The 17,715-nt window shown below is 46.6% G+C and overlaps 1 protein-coding gene across 7 annotated transcripts in view; it reads left to right on the forward strand.

Annotated features, from left to right (window-relative positions):
* The window catches only part of MGAM (maltase-glucoamylase), a 74,847-nt gene extending 60,236 nt beyond the window's left edge, over positions 1 to 14,611 (forward strand). For all 7 annotated transcript variants that reach the window (XM_066262482.1, XM_066262478.1, XM_066262481.1 and 4 more), the window contains 14 exons: positions 600 to 734; positions 1,525 to 1,612; positions 2,425 to 2,563; positions 3,395 to 3,528; positions 3,685 to 3,719; positions 3,813 to 3,929; positions 4,974 to 5,122; positions 5,694 to 5,778; positions 6,258 to 6,314; positions 8,098 to 8,222; positions 9,449 to 9,537; positions 11,212 to 11,261; positions 11,830 to 12,000; positions 13,713 to 14,611. In XM_066262482.1, coding sequence (XP_066118579.1) covers positions 600 to 734; positions 1,525 to 1,612; positions 2,425 to 2,563; positions 3,395 to 3,528; positions 3,685 to 3,719; positions 3,813 to 3,929; positions 4,974 to 5,122; positions 5,694 to 5,778; positions 6,258 to 6,314; positions 8,098 to 8,222; positions 9,449 to 9,537; positions 11,212 to 11,261; positions 11,830 to 12,000; positions 13,713 to 13,790 — 1,452 coding nt within the window. In that variant the 3' untranslated portion in view covers positions 13,791 to 14,611. The remainder of the gene's footprint in view (positions 1 to 599; positions 735 to 1,524; positions 1,613 to 2,424; positions 2,564 to 3,394; positions 3,529 to 3,684; positions 3,720 to 3,812; positions 3,930 to 4,973; positions 5,123 to 5,693; positions 5,779 to 6,257; positions 6,315 to 8,097; positions 8,223 to 9,448; positions 9,538 to 11,211; positions 11,262 to 11,829; positions 12,001 to 13,712) is intronic.
* The last annotated feature ends 3,104 nt before the right edge of the window (positions 14,612 to 17,715 follow it).

Here is a 17,715-nt window from a genome sequence, read left to right on the forward strand (position 1 = left end):
CCAGTGCTGTTTTCAAGCGATTCCAAAACTACAAAAAAAGACAGAGGCATACTAGTTAGATGGTCTAACACGATATAAGGCAACCTTGCCTCTCCCCCACCCCTTTCCCTCATGGGAGTGAGACACAAGAGGATCAACTGGATGTTTCTTTCCAACCTGTTGACAGGGCATGTGCTGTCGGCCTCTTCCTGGCTGCGGGCTCTAGGGAGAGATCTTCCCTCACTCACGCCTTGTCTTTGAGGAGTGCTTAGGAGTCCGCAGGATGGAAACTGAGGGTTGGGCATCTAATACATGAGGTAGTGGGTTCAGGTGTTGATTGCTACTGTTCATGTTGATACGGAGAGGAAACCAGTCTATAGATCCTTTCCAAAAGCTAAGGAGGTATCTAGTTTGTGCTAGCTTTTCCCCCTGCACTATTTGAAATAAACAAAGATTAAAAAAAAACAAAAACCAATAAAAGAAGTGAAGATCATTGTTTGGGCTCTCTGTGGATCATCGGTCACCGTGTAGTACAAGGCTGTGCATGAGTTAAGCTCTCCGTGAATGCCCGCTGGCTGTCTGATACACTCATTTGGGGCAAATATATTTAATTTTTACAGCAATACCGAGCTTATGTGGCTTTCCCAGACTTTTTTCGTAATTCAACTGCCACCTGGTGGAAGAGGGAGCTACAGGAACTGTACACCAACCCCCAGAGTCCAGAGAAGAGCTTGAAGTATGACGGCATGTGGATTGTGAGTGTTTGTGTCGGCGCACACTGCCGGGCTGTGTCTGCCTTTGCGTGTGGAAGTGCAGCTATTGCTGACCTTTAATTGAGAAAGATGGTAATCGTCCCAGGGAGACCTTGGACATGTCAGATTTGGTTCCTCCTGTCGGGAGTGGGGCAGCCCCAACAATCCTCAGACCTTGGACCTTGTCATAGGTTCCTTCCGTAAATCTCCAAGCTGATTACTAGGAGTTTCTTGGAACTGAGACTTGCTTCACATCCTGAGGGAGAATTTGAAAAAATACCAAAAAACAAATCCTCTAGCCCAGGGGTAGTCAACCTTTTTATACCTACTGCCCACTTTTGTATCTGTGTTAGTAGTAAAATTTTCTAACCGCCCACCGGTTCCAAAGTAATGGTGATTTATAAAGTAGGGAAGTAACTTTACTTTATAAAATTTATAAAGCAGAGTTACAGCAAGTTAAAGCATATAATAATAATTACTTACCAAGTACTTTATGTCGGATTTTCGCTAAGTTTGGCAGAATAAATCTTTATAAAACAACTTACTATAGTTAAATCTATCTTTTTATTTATACTTTGGTTGTTGTGCTACCGCCCACCATGAAAGCTGGAGCGCCCACTAGTGGGTGGTAGGGACCAGGCTTTAGCCAGTCATTCTGTCAGGCTTGATTGACCTTTCTGGTTAACCCTCAGCTGGATTTGATGACTACTGGATGATGAATGATTTATTCCCTACGTCTTTCTCTCTGAGTCTATTTTAAAAAGCAAAGTGTATCTGTGTTTGACACTTCTAGGATATGAATGAACCGGCAAGCTTCGTGAATGGGGCAGTCCCTCCGGGCTGCAAGGATGCCACCCTGAACCGCCCTCCCTATATGCCACGTAAGGACCCTGGGTCTCCCCTGCTGGCAGGGGCGTGGCTGCAAGGAGTGACCCCTGCGAGAGGCCGGCAGCCAGGGCTTTATCCTGGCTGTTCAGCGCACATCCTCAGTGCTGCTTTGGTTTTTTTGAGGTGGGCCAATGACAAACACACTTTAAGCACTTTACGCAGTAGGGTGTGTGCAAGTCACAGGCCACTTTGAGTGAATTGTTAAAATTTGTTCAGAAAACACTTAATAGTGGTTGTCTCTCCGAAGGATGCTCCAGCTTCCTTCCTTACTTCTTCAGGCTTACGTTAATTCCCCCACAAGAGTCTGTTGTGCCACCAGTGGGTGGCACCTAGCGGCTTCCCCTTATCATGGAGTTGATGGACTTTGGCCTTAATGTTTGTGTTCACAGCTTGGCCCCATAAATCATCCTCACTGTGAGTGTGTGACCTTCAACATACTACTTGATGTTCCCAAATCTCCGTTTTTTAAACTGTAAGAAGGGGATAATGATATCTTCTGCATAGGATTAAGATAAGAATGACATGAAATAATCCACATGTCAAAAACCTAGGCTGGAGCGTGTCCCCTAAGTGTCTGATAGCTCTGTGTTCTTCCCCACGCCCTTGGCTTTCTCCTGGAGAACATTCCCGAGGACTCGATGTTGAAAATGCCCATGGGCACTATTGCAGGTCACAGAGCTGAGCAGTTCCCATGCCTCTGGGAAGAAGAGGGCCCCTTGCAGATGTAGAGTGCAATCCCTCGAAGAGACATCAGGGGTAAACAGGACCAGAGGTGGCTTTCACATCCCAGGCTCTTGGTCCGCAGATTTGGATTCCAGGGACAGGGGTCTGAGCAGCAAGACCCTGTGCATGGAGAGCGAGCAGGTCCTGCCCGACGGCTCCCGGGTGCGGCACTACGACGTGCACAGCCTGTACGGGTGGTCCCAGACCAGACCCACATACGAGTGAGTCGTCACCTCCCTCCCCTTCAGCCCATGACGATGGCGCTACCCTGCTTCCCCTCTCTGTCCCTCTTCCTGTGGTTTCAAAACGGTTTTAATCACAGCTGTGTAGCAGTTCTCACCTATTAGACAAATGCCCATGCGCATGGAGCCTGGCCCCGTGGTCGTAGTTGACAGGACAGATTTGAATAAGGGCCAGTCCTGCCAGAGAGGGACGGTGGTCCTCGTGGGGAGTGCACAGGCCATTATCACACACTGCAGCTTGTGCTGCGACCACATGAGCTATAAGAGGCAAAGGGAATGCGGAGGACCGGAGGCCTCTTTTATTTCAGAAGTCACTTAGCTCTTTTGGGATTTTCCCCCCCTTAATTTGTCAGTCTTGTTGGATAGCCAACTAGAGTTCTACTGCATTAGCGTTGCCCCAGTTTGAGCTCAGCCAATGACAAATAGGAATGAGCCCAAGGAACCGCCTTATGAAGAAATTTACCTTCATCCCTCTCCAGTATATAATACTGAATACTGAGTAAATAAATAGTAAAACTTGGTGATTCATTACTTATTGTTTCTAGGCAATCCAGTGAGTTATTACATGGTGAAGTTCTTTGTAAAACTGTAACTACACTAGAGGATTAACTGTTGCTATTCTCTCCGCCTCCTGGTGCTGGTCGGTGGGGACCCCACCATGGCTTAGACTTCCATCTTTCCTCCAGCGACAGGGGAAGCACTGTGTCCCCACATCCCAGGGTTAGAAGTGCTGGGAGGGGGAGCTGTGTGGCCCGTCCTCCCCTGTTCTGATGTCAGGATCTCAGCCACCTCCTGTTCCCCTCCAACCAGAGCCGTGCAGGAGGTGACGGGACAGCGAGGCATCGTCGTCACCCGCTCCACCTTCCCCTCTTCCGGCCGCTGGGGGGGACACTGGCTGGGGGACAACACCGCCGCGTGGGACCAGCTGAAGAAATCGGTCATCGGTGTGTGGCTGATCCGGGGCGTCCGCGGTGGCGAGGGGAGACAGGGTCCCTGCTGAGGGGTTCGCGGAGGGGCAGGGAGGACGCGGGGCAGAGTGGCGTGGAGGACGCGGGGCAGCGTGGCGTGTCATGTCTGATGCAGCTGTGTTCCCACCGCAGGCATGATGGAGTTCAGCCTCTTCGGCATACCCTATGTAAGTGCCCTGCGGGTCACTCCTAGTCCCCCAGGAGGGTAGTGGCGTTTCTCAGAAACCGTCACAGTCTTATTCCCCTCCGTCTTGTTTCAGACCGGAGCCGACATCTGTGGGTTCTTTAGGGATGCCGAGTATGAGATGTGCGCTCGCTGGATGCAGCTGGGGGCCTTTTACCCCTTCTCCAGGAACCACAACACCATCGGGACGCGGGTAGGAACGCAGCCCCTGTTCTGAGCTGCTCGGAGTCCCCAGGCCCGGCTTTAAAACCATGAAACCCTCATGTTTCTTATCCTTAAAAAAAATTTTTTTTATACACATATATTGTGAAGTGATGACCACAGTGGGGTTAGTTAATACCTTTCTCACCTCTGATTGTTTTTATTTCTTTTTTGTAATAATAATAATGATGATAATAATAATAATAAATCTCCCTGCAAGAAAAAACCAGATGGTTTCTCTGGAGAATTTTATCAAACATTTAAAGAATAATGAATGCCAATCTTCCTTAAAGTCTTTCAAAAACTCAGAATGCATTAATGACTTAATTGTAAAGCCCCAAACCATAAAACTCCTAGAAGAAAACACAGGGGAAAGTCCCTTGACACTGGGCTTGGAGATGATTTTTTTTTTTTCTGGTAAGACACTGAAAGCACCAGCAACAAAGACAAAAAAAAAAAAAAAAAAAAAAAAAAAAAGAATAAACGGGACTATGTAAAACTTAAAGCTGCTGCACAGAGAAACAATAGAAAATAAAATAAAAAGGCAACCTAAGGAATGGGAGAAAATATTTGCAAACCATCTATCTGATAAAAGCTTAATATCCAAAATCTGTAAGGCACTCACACATTTCAACCACAACCCCCCCCCCCCCCCGAACAATCTAATTAAAAAGTGGCCACCGGAACTGAATAAGCATTTTTTCCATGGAAGACGTACAAATGGCCAATTGGCTACATGAAAAAAACCCTCATGTTTCAACAAACCATCTTCTTCCATGTTCTTTAGATTAACCTTTTCATTTGGGCAGTATTGTATCAAATATATCCCCAAAAGAGTGTCTTATGGGAGCATTTTAGCTGCTGTTCTGGGAGAGCTTCAGTGACCCCTTTCAGTCAGTTAAGAGCATTCTCAAAGTCTTACTTGTCACCATCTTTGACTTAGCCGTGGATGATTTTCATTTCTAATAAATGCTCAGCGACCTCAAGTCCCACAGCTCCCCTGTGGCGAGCTCTACAATGCCTTTGTCTCCTCCAGAGGCAAGACCCTGTGTCCTGGGATGCTGCCTTCGTGAATATCTCCAGAAGCGTCCTGCAGACCAGATACACCCTCCTTCCGTATCTCTACACCCTGATGCACCAGGCCCACATGCAGGGCAGTACGGTGGTACGGCCGCTTCTCCACGAGTGAGTGTCTGGCTGGAACCCAAATGATGAGGGAGTGATTTCTCTCTATGTGGTTTCGGTTCTTCCAAAATTGAATTAAAAACATGATCACCTTTTGCCATAAGCTCTCTCTAGGCACGTAAATATGTTATCTAGCATAGTGTCAATGATACCCTGGGTCATTAATAAGAGGCTATTGAATAAAAAAAAATTTTTTTTTCAAAATGATATAACACAACAACTTCTTTTAACTGGGGCATGTGAAGACCCACCTACCTTTTATAGAAGTTTAGGTTACAAGGCATCCCAGGGCGAGATCAGAGTGATGGAGGCCATTCTTGCATTTAGGATGTGCCATGGTTAAGAGACATGGAGATGTTTATAGGTAAGAACATGTCTAAACACAATCATATCTGGACTTTGAAGAACAGGACATGTAGAAAGCGAACGTAGATCTGCTTAAAGATGGAAGGGTAACGTGAGGTGGAGAAGCTAGATTTCTAACTTGGGTCTGAACTGGGGGAGTGTCCTCCAGGCCTGGGCCTGGGGTCCTGTTGGAGTCCTGATTGTGGTGTCTTGGCTTGCCTTCCAGGTTTGTGTCAGACAAGGTGACCTGGGACATAGACGAGCAGTTCCTGCTGGGCCCAGCCCTCCTGGTCAGCCCTGTCCTGGGGCCTGTGAGTAGGGAGGCCTCCGATAGACCCGGGTCCCCGTTACGGAGCCTGGAGAACAGGGCAAAGAGAAGAGTCCAGATCTGCTGGGGGGGTCCTGAGATGTGGCTTCTTATTCTACCTCCATCTCTGCCTCTCCCGCTGAGCTGAAGTTCATCACTTAAGTGTTCTGGTCCTCCGCTCCCTCATCTTTAACATCATCATAACAGAGTCTGGTTCATGGGACAGTCTAGAAGGGTTAAGTCTATAAGCAAATGATAATTTTTCTCCAAAGTCCTGGATCCCAAAGGACTTGACAGAAGCCACCAGTCTGGGGTAGGCCAGTCTCCCCTGTTTGAAGTAGGGGGACAATGAAGGCTTCCCCCATAGTTCCGACCTCTAGAGACATGAAGCATGAGGGTCAAAGGCCATCACTATAGTGTTGACCAAGTTGGTGACCCCACCTTAGGTAACTGAGCCCTTGACCTGTGTGTGTTTCATTTTAGAATACCAGAAACATCACTGCATACTTCCCTGAAGCCCGCTGGTATGATTACTACATGGTGAGTTTTTCTGGTTGTTTACACAACCTGGGAAAACGGGAGTGTGCACAGGCTTTGGAATCTGACCGACCTCCGCTCACACCCACCGTGGCTCTGGACCCCACCCATTTTCTTACCTCCAAGTTCCCTCCACTCCCCTCACCGAACTGTGAAATGACACTCGAAGCATCTCACTCACTGCCTGGCTCTCATGAGTGGTCTTTGTGCGTTAGTTTGTATTGTTCCTTACACCAACACTCTTCACAATGGTGTGGAACCACACACTAGTAAACACTGGGAACTGTGCTGCAAATACAGCTTCTGCTCGTCCTCCCCTGCTAGGCCTTTCCTCTCCTCTTCCACATCTCCTTCTACAGCCCAGATGCCCACAGAGGAGGTGTTAATCGTATCTCTCTAGGGTAAGTGAGGTCTTAGGCCATGTGTAAAACTCACACAGAGGTATTGGGGCCCAGCCCTTGTGCACAGGAGCAATGCAGTTGCATTTAGACATGCAGGCTGGACACATCATTCCCTGTTGCAGAATGTTTCCAGGCTACTCTGAGTCCCAGAAAACGCCCAGCATTCATAAGATATTGGCGTACAAGGTGATCCAGTTCCCCGTGATAGCAGTGAGCAAATGGAAGATTCCCAGAGACAGGGGGCTGGAGTTTTTTATTAAGTCCTATGAATGTTGAAGTCCTAAGGCGGGCCATGAAGCAGGTATAACTTGGCATGAGTTATCTGTCACCATGCTGCCTTCTACCACCTAGTTCTGTACAGGTCGAACCTGTATAAAATAAACATTACTGCCCTGGACAGAGAGCTCGGCTGGTTAGAGCATCGTCCCAAAGCACAGAGGTTGCCGGTTCAATCCCCAGTCAGGGTTCCTGTCTCTCTCTTTTTTTCTCTCTCTTTCCCCCTTCCTCTCTAAAATTAGTAAATAAAAAATATAAATAAATAAAATGAACATCAGGGGCCAAAGGAATGTTATGGTAGCTTTTCTCCTATCTCTAAGGGCGTGGTTCTGAAATGGGAGAATTTTGCCTATCTGGGGACATTTGACAATGGTGAGATATTTTTGGTTGGCAAGAGTGGCAGTGGGTTGATGTGATGCTACTGCCATCTAGTGGACAGTCCCTGTTATACACCCAATAAGCACAGGACGGCTCCCACAACAGAGAACAAATTGTTCACAGTGCTAACATGGAGAAGCCCTGCTCTGTAGCTTGAGAAAATATGGAAGGATGGTTTCTTAAGAATGGAGGTTTATGGCTCCAGGTCAGAGAGCACTTCTCCCTGTCACTCATGAGGCAAGATAAAGATCTGAACATCTAAGAAGACCCAGTGAGTTTAAGACAAGGATTTGTAACTGAGTCAGCTCACTCTCCTCTTTCCTGTGAAACGTGCCAAAGGTGTTAGTTGAGCTGGCGGGCATGGGGATGGCAGTGTGAAGGGAGACGAAGACAAAGCAGACGAAGGCAGAGCAGGTGCAGAAACTCCAGTGTGCTCAGTGGACCAGGAGCCAACAAGCCCTGCATACCAGACGGTCCCGCCCTGCTGTGCTCCGTGACACAGGAGGAGGGGGTGCACGGGGGCGGAGTGAGACCCACACTGTGGGCCCATGTTGTAGGTGCTGGGGATACCCTTTAGGCAAGGGGCCCTGACGGTGGGGGGCCGTAGTCATGGATACGTGTGCAGGGACTGTGCACAGGTAGTAAGTTCAGAAGAGCGAACAGGTTTCTGGTAAGTGTGTTGTTCGGAGGCCCCTTCTCTCCCTCCTCATCTCTTACCTTCTGGGCCACAGGGGGTGGACATTAAAGCAAGCAGGCAGTGGAAGGCCCTGCCGGCCCCCCTTGACCACATCAATCTTCACGTCCGCGGGGGCCACATCCTGCCCTGTCAGGAGCCTGCGCAGAACACCCACTTAAGGTGAGTGGTGGAACCAGGTCCCTCCTCACTTACACGCGGTTGCTCGGAGCCTGGTGGAGTGCCCGCCGCTCTGCAAGCAAGTCCCCTCGGGCCCAAAAGCAATTTTACTAAACATTTCTGTTGGTGGTTGGTTTGCTTGTTTGCTTTTTTTTTTTTTGTATTTTTCTGAAGCTGGAAATGGGGAGAGACAGTCAGACAGACTCCCACATGAGCCCCAACGGGATCCACCCGGCACGCCCACCAGGGGCGAAGCTCTGCCCACCAGGGGGCGATGCTCTGCCCCCCTGGGGCATCACTCTGCCTCGACCAGAGCCACTCTAGCGCCTGGGGCAAAGGCCAAGGAGCCATCCCCAGCGACCAGGCCATCTTTGCTCCAATGGAGCCTTGGCTACGGGAGGGGAAGAGAGAGACAGAGAGGAAGGAGGGGGCGGGGGTGGAGAAGCAGATGGGCGCCTCTCCTGTGTGCCCTGGCCGGGAATCGAACCCGGGTCTCCCACGCGCCAGGCCGACGCTCTACCGCTGAGCCAACCGGCCAGGGCCTGCTTGTTTGCTTTTTAACCCTTTTCACACTCTGCACTCAAATGAATGCGTGCTGTGTGTCCAGAACTGAAATTTCTGGGTTTTTTTTCTTACCAAAGAGAAAGAAATGAAACCCTGTGGTGCAAGCACTGTTATTATCCCCACTGTTAATTTATAGATGAGCTTCATTACTGTCTGGGGAGCGGGCCGTGTGATGAACTCCAAGTCACATGGTTAGTAGGTAGATGAGCAGGGACTAAAATCTATGTCTAACATCAAACTCAAATTCTTAGAGCCCTGCTCACTTGAGTTCAAAAATTCAGTTACCAACAGAAGGACTTGGGACATTTGTAAGCAGAACTCTCGGCGCACATATCTGGGAGGTTAAGTCTTGGAAGAAGGAAGACCGCAAGACCAGGACTCTCCTCACCACGGGGAAGGAAAAGGACCCAGTGGGATGGGCTAAGTTTCTGGTAGAGCTTGTAGAACCTTGAAGGGAACTCCCCTCTGCTTCATGCATTAATTCATTCGTTCCTGGCACGAAGCCACAGAGCTAACGGTGACAGAACCAGAGGTACATCATGGCCCCTTGAACTCTAGCACTTGGTCTTTAGAGCATGAAGGACTTTCTTTCCGTGTTCTGGAAACCCTTGGCTTGAGCCCGTGGCTGGGTTTTCAGCTGACGCCTCTCTCCCACTTGCCTGCAGCCGCCAGAAATTCCTGGGCTTCAAGGTTGCTTTGGACGACAAGGGGACTGCTGAAGGCTGGCTCTTCTGGGATGATGGGGAAAGCATCGGTGAGTAAGGGTTGCCTCTGACTCGTGCCAATACCACTGACTAGCTAGGTTCCTGGGTACCTTGGAGACCTGTTTTTCCTTTCCCGTGTTAAAGCAACCCTGCGCTCGTTAAAGATAGCCCTCACTTTGAAGTGAGTAATGCGTAGTGTATGTGATCTTTGTGCTGCACACAAATGAAGCTTAGCTGTGACTCTCTCGCCATTATCCACTGTCCTCATCCACTGTGGGAGTCATTGTGAAAATTTCTTCAGACCCGATTGAAATATACTTCCGTATGGTGTCTATTCAAAGGTAAATTCCCAAATTGCACGGTTCATTGTCCCAGTAGGAGAGACAGTGCCGCTGTCGGCTGTGCTGTTTACTACCGCGGGGGGGGGGGGGATTTTCTGTTACGGGCTTACAGGAATTAGTGAACTCTCAGGAGGACGGCTCAAGTATCACTCACTATCTGTTTCCAGCCTAGTGCTGCCTTAGCCAACTTTCTGCAGTGATTGGAAATGTTCTGTAGCTCTGTGGCCAATGTAGCCATTGGGCATAGGTGGCTACTGAGCACTTGAAATGTGACAAGTGCATCTGGAGAACTGAGTTTTTTTTTTTTATCTTTTTTGTTTTTTTTACAGAGAGAAAGAGTCAGAGAGAGGGACAGATAGGGACAGACAACAGGAAGGGAGAGAGATGGGAAACATCAGTTCTTTGTTGCGGTTCCTTAGTTGTTCATTGATTGCTTTCTCATATGTGCCTTGACCGGGGGCTACAGCAGACCGAGTAACCCCTTGCTCAAGCCAGCGACGTTGGGTCCAAGCTGGTGAGCTTTGCTCAAACCAGATGAGCCCTCGCTCAAGCTGGCGACCTCAGGGTCTCAAACCTGGGTCTTCCACATCCTAGTCCAACACTCTATCCACTGCGCCACCACCTGGTCAGGCAGAACTGAGTTTTTAATGTCACTTCATTTTAATTCATTGTAATTTAAATCAATACATTTTGCTTGTGGCTCCCTTGGGCAGCACAATTCTACTGGGCCAGCCAGTGCCCTCTGATGGAGGGAGCGGTAAGCAAATCAGAAAGAGGAGAGTGCATGGGGCCAGGCAGAGAGCTGCAGGGTGGATGCGGGCTGGGCTCACCTGTGACAAGGCTCTGGTCCACCCACCTTTAGTGGACACGCTGCGCTTCACGTTCTCCCTGGGCCCGTGGCATAAACTGAGGATAAAGGACAAAGAAGCATTTTCTGTGGTTCTCTTTGTTCTCCAGGGATTGCATTTAAGAAATTACTGGACATCTCATAAGACTAGCTGACCCAGACACCAGTGTTGGTGTTTGTGACCTGTTCTGTTTGCATGTATGTTCACATATGTGCGCTTCATGCAGAAGGAGCCTGGAAGTTCCGAGGTGTCTAGGAAGATGTTGGGAGAGGTAGCCCACAGGGAAGAGAGGTAGATTCAGGTGACATTATGTGCAGTGACTCTGTCGGACAGATGGTCTATACATGCTCATTTCAAACGTCCTATGCAAACTGAGGTTGGGGGCACAGTCTGACTGATCTCTGTACATAGGTCTTAAACAAAATAGAAATCTGTAAAGAAAAAAAATAACCGCTATTTTCTCAACCAAGACAGGTAGGCAATGACAATTCTAGAGCCTAACTCTGATCACAGTTCCCCTATTGTGTGTTTGCAGATACCTATGGAAAAGGACTCTATTACCTGGCTCGCTTCTCTGCCAGCCGGGTGAGTGTGACTGATGTTACGAAGAGGAGCCAGAGTTCTCCTGGCTTAGTAGGATGCTGCACATCATGAGGGTACAAAGAACCACCTAGAATTCTTTCACTGCCCACTTTCTAGACTTTGATCGATTTAATGCGCTCCCAAGAAGTTTTCCGTGGTTCAGCCCTGTTCATGGTTCATCTTAAACTTATTCTCTGGGCAGAGATGGATGCACTCGTTCAGTGTTATCCAGCTCTTGTTCCCGTGTTGCCTTGAAATGGTCTGTGTGTTTTACGACTTCTGCACGTGGAGCATGGGAGGTTCCCGATGGCTGAGACTGTCTCCTTCTAGTTCAGGGCGATGCTAGAGACCTCGCAGGTGCTTCTTAGCCAATGAAAACTCATGTGACAGTTGGTGACAGGAAGGAGATAGAGTCCTGGAATCATGACGGCACCACAGGGACACACACGATGGTGACCCTGAAGCTGTCTTACTTCACGATGCTTATTTGTCCCTAAGAAAGAGGTGGGAAAAAGTTTGAACAAATGTTGCTATTTTTTCTTTCTGGTTTCTTTTGTCTCCAACTTGACAGAATACGATGGAGAGTCGTGTAGTTTTCAACCAATACATCACCGATGCCAACCCTTTGAATCTGGGCTACTTTGAGATCTGGGGAGCGGGCAGTGTCCCCGTGTCCAGTGTCAACGTCTCTGTGAGCAGCGCGGTGATAACCCCCAGCTTCACCTACGACACTACAACCCAGGTGTGTGCCCAGCGAAGAGTCTGAATGGCATTTCCCAGCCCTGAGCTGCCTTGAGCAATGCCTGCCTGTTTGCTCTCTAATGCCCCCCCACCCCCACCCCGTCTCCTGCAAAGCCCTCCCGCAGTCCCTCTGTTTGTAGCGTGCCGGCGAGGGACCGCATGGTGATGGAGGGGGAATCGGGCTTATCCTCACTGGAGACTGAGGGTCTGGATCCATACTTTCTACGCACACCGCTTGCCTGCAAAGCTATTTGTAAAACCAGGCGGTTTGCTCCCTCGCCTGGACCTCAGAGATAGACTTCCCAAATAGCTTTCTCTATCGTATTTCATCAACTCTACAGCACCATAGTTAAAAGCCACCCCATTGTTCCATGTGCCATAAAGACAGAAAGAATGAATGACAAAAGTATGATACAGTGACTTTCTATCACTGAACATTCTATTTTGATCTTATAGAGAGTTTTGTAAAACTTCTTTTGACATAGGTTTTTATATGTTAAGTGATAATACAGGGAAAAGCGTGGGGCGGCGATACAGGGGCTTTGATGTTGCGACATAGAAGTAATTCACAAGAGGTAGACCCCGGATGTTAAGAAGTGTGAGAAATGCCCGAACCAATGTGTACCACATACTGCCCTTTTATTATTTATATATGTAAATTATTTTATTATCTAAATCTCCTATTATTTCTTATTATCTGAAAGGAGGCTACATGACACCAACAGGTTAAGGCGTTTCCTGTGACTTACCCGAGGTTCCGGCGATACAGAATTTCATACAACTCTCCCACTATTGTCCGGGAGCCTTTTCTTCCCAGCCACTAGCATGTTTAGATGGGTTTGCCTCTCAGAGCTCTCTCGATCTTACTATCAGCCAGGGTGCAGACTTCTCCCTACAATAATCCTTACGAGATTTGCTGCCCCCCTGTTCGCAGTGCAGCGACAGCAAAGGCATCCATGGGTGTAGGGGTAATCGTCACTGTCACTCACCGCATTCCCAAGGCTGTCGATTGCAAGACGCAGTCTGACTTCATGCACATCCTGCACATCTCTTCTCCTGTGGTCAAGGACCTCTCCTTGTGAGCTTGGCTTCTTGCTTTTTCCTGGACTATATATATTTTCCTCCTAGAGCCCTCCCCGAGTACAAGGTCTGAAACAGAATTTCTTCCTTCCATTTTGTATTTTTTATTTGTTTCCTCTTATTTGTGGTTTTCTGGCCAACCAACTCCCCAAACTTTGCCGAGAGCTCACAAAGGACTTTACCCGCTTTGGTTGCCAACCAACTCCTGGACAGCACATGCTGTGAGATTCTCCCGAAAGGATTTGCCTAACAAACAGCTGCAGCGCGGACTCTAACTGGCTCTCAGCTGGGCTCTGCTAGGGACTAGCTGGAGTGGAGATCTCAGGGTAATCAACACACCCTCAGTTGAATGGAAATGAGAATATTTTCTCCAATTTGTCTATGGGGTTGTGTCTCTACAGTGGCTGCCTATTGCCTTATTTGGGGGCTTGCTGTCTTGTCCCGATCACTGGGTGACATTTGTACTCTAAGGAATTAAGAAACACCCTTCTCACCTGAAAATCTGAGTGAGGTCTGGATCTAGGCAATGAACTGGGAAAGTATCTGAGTGTGTGACCATGGGCTCCTATCTGATTTATTAGCAGGAAATTTCAATAATCTAAAGCCCAATACTTTTCCTTTGCTTCCCCACAGGTGTTAACTATTGATGTGACCAGCAGAAACATCAGCCTACATAATTTCATTTCAGTGACATGGGGGAGTACTCCGTGAATTTTAAGAGCAAGATCCTGTGAATGACTTTGAAACTACATTATGCTTCGTGCTTATAAAATTGTCTGTTGCTAATTGGTTCATGCCCAGCATGGCTAAAATCTTCTATTAATTCTGTTATATGTTGTGTCTTAGCCCTGTGGGATAGGCAGTAGAGAGATGTAGAAAATCTACAGGCTACCTTAACGTCTCTGTGATTAGTACAGTATTTAGTGTTCATCATCCAACATTTACTGAAGATGAACTGGGTCCATGGTGAAGGGTGTGAGCATGTGCATGTGCATGTAACCAGGAAAAGGGTCTCAATCTCCTGCTGAATACACAAGAAAAAGCTTGCTAAAACACTTTCAGACCCTGGAGCTATCACCCCGAGAAATTACCAAGAAAGAACACCTGTTGGTTGGTTATGGGGAGATGGGAATGTTCTGTTGAGAGCAGGAGATAAGGGGAAGAAAATGCAAACACAAGGAAAGGTAAGTAGGAAAGAGCAGAAACAGACAGTGATGAAAGTGATTTTGATGAATAAGAAGATAGTGTTAAAATATTAGGAAGATTAGCCTCAGGGGGAAGAGAAAGGAAGAGCCAACTACTTGAAAGCAGGAAGGGTTAGGGGAAACCCTTAGCGTATGGAAGTAGGGGTGAGGGTGACGTTGAAGCAGGCGAAACTGAAGAAAGGACTTTGAATGTAAAAAAAACCAATAATGCTGTCGTGGTGTGCTTTGAAATGTGTAAATCTTACTTCTCTAAATAACCCGACCTGATGTACACATACATGCATGTGACCTCTATGCCAGAGCAAAATAAAACAAGCATCTTTTCAAGAGATTGTGACGTTTTTACTATGCTGACCATGGGTATGGTCTCTTCGGATGAAGGCTACGTATTATTCAGCCAACCCTTGTAAATTGGTCTTGTTTTCCTTGGCATCAGAGTTCTGGCAGTCTAAATCCACCAATGGAATGGTTAGCTTAGGATGACCAGCCCTCCTCCCTCCGCCCCCCCCCCCCCCCCGACAGCTTTGACATGGCTTTTTATAAAATTTAGGTTTGGGGAAGAGTGTACTTGGACCATTGTTGTTTTAACCACCATAGCAGTTCCTGTATGTGGTAAACATCAACTCTGGCAAAATAGAAGTTGCAATACCCTTGGTTAAAACACTAGATGGTTAAAATTTGGGATAAAAAATTGCATATTAATGCTTAACAGAAATATTTATTTAATTTATTTTTTTTTTTATTTTTCTGAAGTGAGAAGTAGGGAGGCAGAGAGACAGACTCCCGCATGTGCCTGACCGGGATCCACCCAGCATATCCACCAGGGGCCAATGCTCTGCCCATCTAGGGGCATTGCTCCATTGCAACCAGAGCCATCTAGTGCCTGAAGCGGAGGTCATGGAGCCATTCTCAGCACCCAGGGCAACTTTGCTCCAATGGAGCCTTGGCTGCCAGAGGGGAAGAGAGAGATAGAGAGGAAGGAGAGGGAGAAGGGTAGAGAAGCAGATGGGCGCTTCTCCTGTGTGCCCTGGCCTGGAATCGAACCTGAGACTTCCATACACCGGGCCAACACTCTACCACTGAGCCAACTGGCCAGAGCAAGAATATTTACTTTTATAACAAATTCTGCCATTTCATGCAGCTACTTGGTGTTTTTATTTGTGCTTAAAACAGAAAACAGTGAAACCTAGTGCAGACTCAAGGTGTCATTATTTGGTTGGTAAATACAAATTTTAGTTTTTACATAATGTCTTACTTAATTTGAATAATTTGAAATGTATTCTTCATTTCCCAATTATTAAGTTTTTAAAACCAAACATGAATCCAGAAACATTTTTAAAGTTTATTATTTAGAAAATTAAATTTAACAGGGTAACATTGATCAATAAGAGTACAGTGCACATAGGTTTCAGGTAAACATTTCTGTAGCGTTTGAACTGATGATTATGTTGTGTACCCACCACCCAAAGTCAAATCATTTTCTGTCACCTTATATTTGTCCTCTTTACACCCTTTCCCCACCCCTCCCCCATACTCCCTTCCCCCTGGTAACCACTTTTATCTATGTCCATGAGTCTCAGTTTTATATCCCACCTACATGTGAAATAATATAGTTCCTAGCTTCCCAGATTTCTTATTTCACTCAGTTATAATGTTCTCAAGGTCCAGACTTGTTGTTGTAAATGGCACTATGTCATCATTTCTTATGGCTGAATAGTATTCTATTGTATATATGTACCACATCTTCTTTATCCAATCCTCTATCGAGGGACACTTTGGTTGTTTCCATGTCTTGGCCACTGTGAATAATGCTGCGATGAACATGGGGGTGCCTGTGTCTTTATGTACCAATGTTTTTGAGTTTTGGGGGTAGATACCCAGTAGAGGGATTGCTGGGTCATATGGTAATTCTATTCTTAGTTTTCTGAGGAACCACCATACTTTCTTTCATAATGGTTGCATTCCCATCAGCAGTGAATGAGGATTCCTTTTTCTCCACAACCTCTCCAGTACTTGTAATCCAGAAAATTAAATGGAGTGTTTACTTTTAGTATTATAGTACTTGAAAATGAATGTGTTAGAAATGAATGTGTTTATATTCTTATGACTCTTTTTTTAATACCAGAAAGCCACATTCTGCTTGTGTATTCATGTGTGAGTGTGTGCAGAAGTCTACAGAATATAATATTGTTAAATTGGCTTATTTTCTAATTATCAAAATAAGGGGCTTATTCGGAATGAGAGCCTGAGCTAACTATGCAACTAATATGAAATGTGGGGAAGTAACCATGATCTAAAAATGTGAGAAAACATTGGCCCTCCTCTAACCAACCTGAACTCTTGAGAGTTCAGGGCTAAACATCTTGTTGGTTTCTGATCTGATGATTTGCAGCCATCTGCTTGCTTTGATCACATTATGAGTTATGCCAAGAGCTATCTTCACCATGTTTTTCTACTCATGAACAACCAAAAGATATTCAGTCACATGCTTATCTCTTCCCTCCAAAGTATAATATCTGTTACCTGTTCATCATCAGCACAAGCACATGACCCTGTATCATCCAATGACCAGTCAGCAAGAAAGGATGGCAAAGTTAGCTATTTTCAGTGCTTTAAAAACAACAACGGGTAGTTGGGCCTGTCGGTAAGCACGGCGATATGAGGAGTTAAAGAGTCAAGTATCACACAAAAAAATAGAAAGATCTTATGTAATAATAAATCTCCTTTCTTAGTCATTGGCCAAGGTGCCATCCCAATTTGAAATGAGATCCAGGTGTATTTTCTCTGTAACACAGGCTTCCTTGTACTGTCACAGAGATAAGCTGAGGGTTTATAAAGGCAGAAAGCAAGTGTGTGTGTGGGGGGTGCTTGTCACACTGAGCATTTGTAGCAAACCTGAACTGCTGTGGGTGCTATATTCCTGATGGGTCTTAGGTGCCATCAAAACATAGCATGCCCGCATATATGGACTATACAATACCCTATATATGCTAGATGCCCTCATCTATTGTTGGTGGGAACGCAAAATGTTGCCACCCCTTTGGAAAATAGTTCTCTGGTTCTTCAAAAAATTAAAGGTACAGTTACCATATGACCCAGACATTCCACTTCTATGTATATCACCCAGAAAACTGAATGTTCATAGGAGCATTTCCCATAATAGCAAAAAGCAGAAACAACCTCAGTGTACATCAACTAATGAGTGGACAAGCATAGTGCGATATGTTAGTATAGTGAGTATCATCCAGCCATCAAAAGGAATACAGTTCTGATGTCTATAGGTGTCTGATACCTGCAACCACATGGATTGAAAACATTATGCCAACCGAAGGAAGCCAACACAAAAGGCCTCTATTATATGATTCAATTTCTATGAAATGTTCACAGCAGGCAAATGCATAAAGACAGAAAGTAGCTTAGTGGTTGCAGGG

The sequence above is a fragment of the Saccopteryx bilineata genome, chromosome 2, assembly GCF_036850765.1.
Source record: "Saccopteryx bilineata isolate mSacBil1 chromosome 2, mSacBil1_pri_phased_curated, whole genome shotgun sequence".
NCBI classification, from domain to species: Eukaryota; Metazoa; Chordata; class Mammalia; order Chiroptera; family Emballonuridae; genus Saccopteryx; species Saccopteryx bilineata.